General features: G+C 35.7%; 1 protein-coding gene across 1 annotated transcript; it reads left to right on the forward strand.

Annotated features, from left to right (window-relative positions):
• The first annotated feature begins 438 nt into the window (after nt 1-438).
• Nucleotides 439-6,483, forward strand: LOC109341863 (probable beta-1,3-galactosyltransferase 14). The gene is made up of 6 exons (XM_019579834.1): nt 439-918; nt 2,534-2,686; nt 2,765-2,847; nt 2,962-3,061; nt 5,205-5,318; nt 6,279-6,483. Exons 1-6 carry the CDS (start codon nt 584-586, stop codon nt 6,466-6,468), a joined length of 975 nt encoding a protein of 324 aa, XP_019435379.1. The 5' UTR covers nt 439-583; the 3' UTR covers nt 6,469-6,483.
• Nucleotides 6,484-6,582: the final 99 nt, after the last annotated feature.

Consider the following 6,582-nt stretch of genomic DNA (forward strand, 5'->3'; position numbering starts at 1 on the left):
AAAAATTAAATGTTCAATACTAAAAAGTAAAAAATGCGGGTCGGCATACACAAAGTGACTGCCGACGCGCTAGTTATAATAAACATCATGATTTATTTATGATAAAACATTATAGTGTCATTCCATTTAGTTGACTTCACATAATAAGATAAAGACTTAGACATTTTTATATAACCGACTCCACCTAATAAAATAAAAACTTAATTTGTTCCATGTAGCCGACTAACTTCACCTAATAAAATAAAAACTTAGTCTATTTCATGCAGCCGACTCTATATAATAGGATAAAGACAAACATTTTCATGTAACCAACTCCATATAATATAATAAAAACTTAATTCATACCATATAACTAACCCCACGTAATAAAATAAAACCCCACGTAATAAAATAAAAGACTGAATCCTATTCAGGTAGCCGATTCCATCTAGTATCATCACAACACAAAAATAAATGTGCTTTATGTACTCTTATACAATTTCCCATCTCTGTTTAGCTGCTGCATAGTCTCAATCCCAATCACCAACCCAACCACCCTTCTTATTTCATCATGCCATGACCCAACAACAGCATCAAAACCACCATGCCTTCTTCTCCTCCTAACTCCATCTTCCACTACCGTTCTTCATTCTTCAAATCTCGCAGATCATCTTTCATCTTCTTCTTATGTCTTCTCTTCATACTCTCTTCTTTCCTTTTCTCTCTTCTTCGACCGGTTCGACCCAACCCTTGTACGAATCGGAAACCCAAATCGGTTCGGGTAGTTTGGGATACCAATGTTGGTGCTGTTGCGAAAAATGATAAGAGTAGGTATAAAGTTATGGGCTTTGTTGGTATTTTTACTGGATTTGAATCAGTGGGTAGGCGCCAATCTTTGAGAAATACTTGGTTTCCTTCTGATCCCAATTCACTACAAAGGTATTCTTCTTTTTGTTTCTTCAATCACTTTTTCTTAGTGAAAACCGAAGGTTATGAGTTTAAATCCCGGAAATAGTGTGGATGTTTAAATCATGGAAAACAGTGTTTTTCGCTGGAGTTTAAATCCCGGAAACAGTGTGAATGTTTAAATCCTGGGAAACAGTGTTTCTTATTGACCTAGAAGTCAGGAGTTTAAATCCCGGAAATAGTATGAATGTTTAAATCCTGGGAAAGTGTTTCTTGTTGACCCGGAGGTCATGAGTTTAAATCTCGGTAACAGTGTAGATGTTTAATCATGGGAAACAGTGTTTTTTTTTTTCTGACATGGAGGTTGTGAGTTTAAATCCCGTAAACAGTATGGATGTTTGTGCAGTTAAAAGTGCATACATCTACTATTTCAAACCTCACTAAGTGGTACAAAGATCTTCGCCTGGAGAGAGAAGTTCTTGTTTTTTCATTTTGTTTCTAATGAAAAAAGTGTTATTCCATTATAAATGAAAGGATAAAAATGTCATATCATATTTATTTTTTTCTTTGTTTTTTTGTAGCATTTGTCTCTAATACTAGAGAGGAACTTTACTCTCAATAGGTGGTAGTCTCGTGTAGTGTGTCAGAATGATTTATCTTATCGAAGGCATGTTGTTCAGAAAAGGTGATTAATTTGGGTTTACAAGTGTAGAACTGTTTCAATGCCCTCTGCTTTGGAAGATATTAATGATTTTTTTGTAGCATTAGGATTTGAAGGTATTGCAATTAATGTATGCTCCATGAAGATCTTAATCGTTGACTTTGGTAGGGGTAGATGTAGTTATAGAGTGTGGTAGCTATAGTTCTTCAAATCTTATAGAAGTCAAGTTTTTCACTTGTAGGGTAGTCTTTGCACAGTTTGGTGCTTGAGAGAATCTAATGGAAAAGAGCTTTCCAACCGGTTTGTTCTTTCTGGTTCACCTTTTTAGTTGCGGTAAGGTTGCGCACATCTAAAATCCCTAGATCCCACTAGGTGTGTGTCTTGTGCATTGCCAATAAGGAGAGTGTATCAAATGAAGGTTAGTCCAATTTCTAGAGGAATAGAGAGACCAAGAAAAATCATAGGTGAAACAATTAGGAAATATTTAGAGATTAAGGCTTTGTGGAAGAACATTATTTATGATGGAACATTATGGCGTTGTTCGATCCATGTACCCGACCACACCTAGTGGTATTAAGGCTTGGTTGTTGCTGCTATATATATTTAGTTGTGTCGGTGCAATAGTTAAGTTGTTGCTTAGTGACTATGTGGTTACGGGTTCAAATCCGAGAAATAGTCTATCCGCTTGTAGGGTAAAAACTGTGTACAACTACCTCTTCAGATCCTACTAGGTGGGAGTCTCGTGCACTGGGCCACCATTTATATGTATATATAGGGTAATTTCACCCTTGAGTCACCTCTGATGCTAGGTTATTCTCTGTATTTATATGGCCTAGTTTAGGTTCCATTCTGTATCAACATGTAGTTTGCACTTTTCAGTGTGCATACTTAGCTCAAAGTGCATTGTATACTTTGTTGGTGGTTCCGGTGTTTTGGTATGAAAATGATGTAAATAATATGCTTTTAATCGGTTGCTATTGCTTGCAGATTGGAAGAAGCTACTGGCCTAGCTTTTAGGTTTATTATTGGTAGAACTAGCGATAGATGGAAGATGTCTGCACTTCAGAGGGAAATCGCAGAATATGATGATTTCATTCAATTGGATATTCAGGAGGAGTATAGTAAGCTCCCATACAAAACGTGTGTGCTGAGAAGAACAAACATGCTGTTTCTTACATCTGTAGTGTGTTGCTAATTTGAATATGTCATTTATTGCAGGTTGGCTTATTTCAAAGCTGCTTATGCACTTTTTGAAGCCGACTTTTATGTCAAAGCCGATGATGACATTTATTTAAGGCCAGGTGCTTGATCTTTCATGGAATAACTAGGTTACATATATTGATGACATTTGTTTCTGAGATTAACTTTTACCCTTCTAATAAAGATTTATGCAATCAATTTCTATTTATCAACAGATCGTCTTTCGTTACTAGTGGCAAAAGAGAGATCCCACCGTCAAACTTACATAGGATGCATGAAAAAAGGCCCTGTTTTCACTGATCCGAAACTCAAATGGTTAGTTTTGTTTATATTTTATCTCCGAGGTTTTAATTTAATCTGTATTGACTTAATTTGTCCAACTCTACTCTTTCAGTTTGCACCATGTCATTTATTTTGTGGATAAAAGACTCCAATATTAAATTTCTAATGCCATTGCAAGAGTAAATATAGAACTTGCCATCTTAACATGATGATGCTCTTTTCTCGAAAAGAAATAGAGTACTAATACTGTTTGTTGGATTTACGAATCAATGATTTCTAGATTGAGAGATCATATGCCTGATATTAAATTTTGCAAGCAGGTATGATTTTAATTATATGTGTGAGCCTGAAATTTAGGCATGGCAACATTCCAAAGTTGAGACACTTTAATTCAACTTTGGTTGAATTAAAATAAATATATAACTAGCTTAAATGTCACTCACCTAATGAGATAAAGTCTTGGTTGTTGTATATAACTAGCTTAAATCTTATACAACATTATTCAATTTTATGACCTCTAGATGATATAAATCAATCAGTATATTGTATTTTTTGTAGCTCTAATAAATACAAATATGATTGCTCATCAAAAATGTGAAAACTTTGCAATATCTCTTTCTTCTATGTCAGCCTCATTCATAGTGACAGGTGAGGTAAAATATCTTCAATTTTCAAAAGGACTAGATTGAAGCAAAATTTGACCTTTGAGATGCTTCATTGCCAATATTAGATTTTAGGGTATATACTTTCTATGGTGAAAAAGGAAGATAAAAGGGATGGGAAAGATCTTCTTACCAAACCCTTAAAACATGTATGTAGAAACCGATCCAACATACTAGGACAACCTCAATGCTCATGGAAAATAACAAGTTTTGTTCCATTCGAATCTCGCAGATGGGGAGTGGAGAAATAAATGGGTCAAGTTTCATACTCAGATTTACACATGTCGGGAGATAGAGCTACTTGAGGCCATCTAACCTGAAACAAGTCATTAGTGTTAATCCTATTGAGTAAAGCTGTTCATACAAAAGCTTTGACCTTAGAGGGAGTTTAGAATTCCAACTTATAGCTTGTCCAAGGAAAAACTGGCCCTTATGGGAGAATGTGTGAAAAACCGAAGGTAAGATTTGAAAGAAAAATATCAGTAGAATCCAGGTTCCAGATTCTCAGTAGAGAGTAGAATCAAGGAGATGTGAGAGTTGTAAACAGTAGATAGTAGAAAAGGATGAGGAAAGGCTTAAAAGAAAGTGGTATACCCATACCATGTATTCCCTAATATCTAATTTTTGTGCCATCTCCCAAATTTACAGAAACCTGATTTATGAAAGAAAAATATCCCCGAGAATAAAATTTCCAAGGATTTGGATGAGTCACTTTCACCACTGCATTTGCATTCTAAGTTTCCAACAATTCAGACAAAGATCATACTTCTAGTTACCTTATGCCATAAAGCATTTCATGCTAAAGGTAAACATCATAACCTCTTAGTTGACAAGGGAATGTTTTTCAACAGCAAATTACCGAGACCCAATCCGCCTTCAATTTTAGGCCTGCAACAAATCTCCCAAATAACCAAATGAATTGTATTATCACTACCAACACCTGACCATAGGAAATTCCTCAATCCTCTCTATTCGATGAGCCACTCCTGCTGTTATTTTAAAAAGAGACATGTCATAAATAGCCATGCTGAACAGGCCAGACTAAATAAAGAGTGATTAGACCACCTAATGAATAGAAGGATCCTTTTCAATTATTCAACCTTTTAGAAAGGTAGTAATCTATGAATTGCCTCCTTAGGGCACACCTAAATGTACCCGGGACCATCGGAAGACTCAATAACTAGCCAATGAAGGAAAAGAAGGCTGAATTTGGTTATTCATATTTATTGCTGCAGGATGGAAGGGAAATCATTATTTGACCTCCCGTTCTCTTTTATTCTCTTCCTTTTCTGCTTTTGTCTCTTCCCTTCCCTTCCAAACAAACCATTAGGGATCAAATTAAGAATTGTCCTTTTTTGGGACCTAAATTGGTTAACTCCTCGCTTTTCGGGTTGAAATTGTTGATGTTGTGTGCTATCTAGTCTCACCACCATGTGACAACCAAAGGTTTCAATTAATAACCTGCATATTAATTTCTTTAGCTTTTGGTTTAACTGTGCTGATAATTCTTGCAGGTATGAGCCACAGTCTAATATGCTCGGAACAGAGTATTTTCTTCATGCTTATGGTCCTATATACGCTCTTTCTGCTGATGTTGTATCAAGCTTGGTAGCTCTAAGGAATAACAGGCATGTTTTTCTTTCTCCGCAACTTAATTGCTTGGCTACTTGACCTTCGGTAGATAGTAGGTTCACAAATAACACATGCATCTACTAGGAGTATATTTGTTTTGTTGATGCTGTTATGCATATTCACCATGGGAAGTTACACTTGATGCACTTGCTTGATGGAATTTATTTAAGAAAAGAACAAAGAAAAATGAAAGATCGATGTAATGATATGGCCTTCTTAGCATACTGCCTGCTTTTTGTCAATCTCGTTTCTTGAATCATACATATATGTTCACGTGCTTAGGTCGAATACTGTTTTTCATATCTTAATCACAAATGGGCCTGATTGGTGGATTTATCGACCAATTGTTTGAATTTCTTGGGATGTTCTCTGATGAAAAGCAAAATCTGATATGCTTCCCTAGATGTGTTTAGTCATGTTGCATCACTGACTCACAAGAATGGATTTAGACTATGCTCTATTGTTATCCATAAATAGGTTGGCAGAGATGTCCACGTCACATGGTCCTTACGTTCATTTTTACACTTGTAAGGAGGGCTGAATTATCCATGCCATGCGGTCCTTTAGGCTCATGGTTGAAACATGTAAAGAGGACTAAGCTATACAATTGCTCCCTGTTTAGGTCATTTGTTCTTTATCATCTTTGAATGGTTTCCTTTTTAGTGGTCATTGAGTTTTTAGTAGTACTTCTTACAAAAATATCGTCAAATGAAACATTGTATTGCTAGCCGGTTATGAGCAGCACAAATTTCTTGTCTTCTTTTTCTTCATTCAATTCACACAATAACATTCTTTAGACCTTAATTCTTAGTTCTATGAGGTTTTAAATTTTATTTGTTTCTTTCCATGAAGGGATGAAGATAACGATGGATAATCATGATGCTATGGGCTATCAATTTCTGTTATATTTAATGTAATGTTTTCATCATTCTGTTAAAAAAATATATATATTACAGTTTCCGGATGTTCAGCAACGAGGATGTCACCATTGGAGCATGGATGCTTGCAATGAATGTCAACCATGAGAATAATAAAGAACTTTGTGCTTCAGATTGTACGCCCACATCTATTGCCGTGTGGGATATTCCTAAGTGTTCAGGTTTGTATAACTCCTTGCGCAAACATGTTGCAGCATTAGATTTCTGAACTTTGTACATTAACACTGCCGTGAATAACATGAAAAATGCATGAAACTCATGCAGCTACCCCTTTCCCCCAAAAAAGATGCTTAGCTTTCAATTTGCCTCTGACCATCAAATG

Source organism: Lupinus angustifolius, unplaced genomic scaffold (assembly GCF_001865875.1).
Source record: "Lupinus angustifolius cultivar Tanjil unplaced genomic scaffold, LupAngTanjil_v1.0 Scaffold_747, whole genome shotgun sequence".
NCBI lineage: Eukaryota > Viridiplantae > Streptophyta > Magnoliopsida > Fabales > Fabaceae > Lupinus > Lupinus angustifolius.

Excerpts from the sequence above, each read along its gene's own strand:
- LOC109341863 (XM_019579834.1), top strand. The coding sequence starts at position 584 with ATGCCTTCTTCTCCTCCTAACTCCATCTTCCACTACCGTTCTTCATTC. Across the intron at positions 2,687-2,764 it reads AGTAAGCTCCCATACAAAAC|GTTGGCTTATTTCAAAGCTG; the intron begins GTGTGTGCTGAG and ends CATTTATTGCAG. Across the intron at positions 2,848-2,961 it reads TGACATTTATTTAAGGCCAG|ATCGTCTTTCGTTACTAGTG; the intron begins GTGCTTGATCTT and ends ATTTATCAACAG.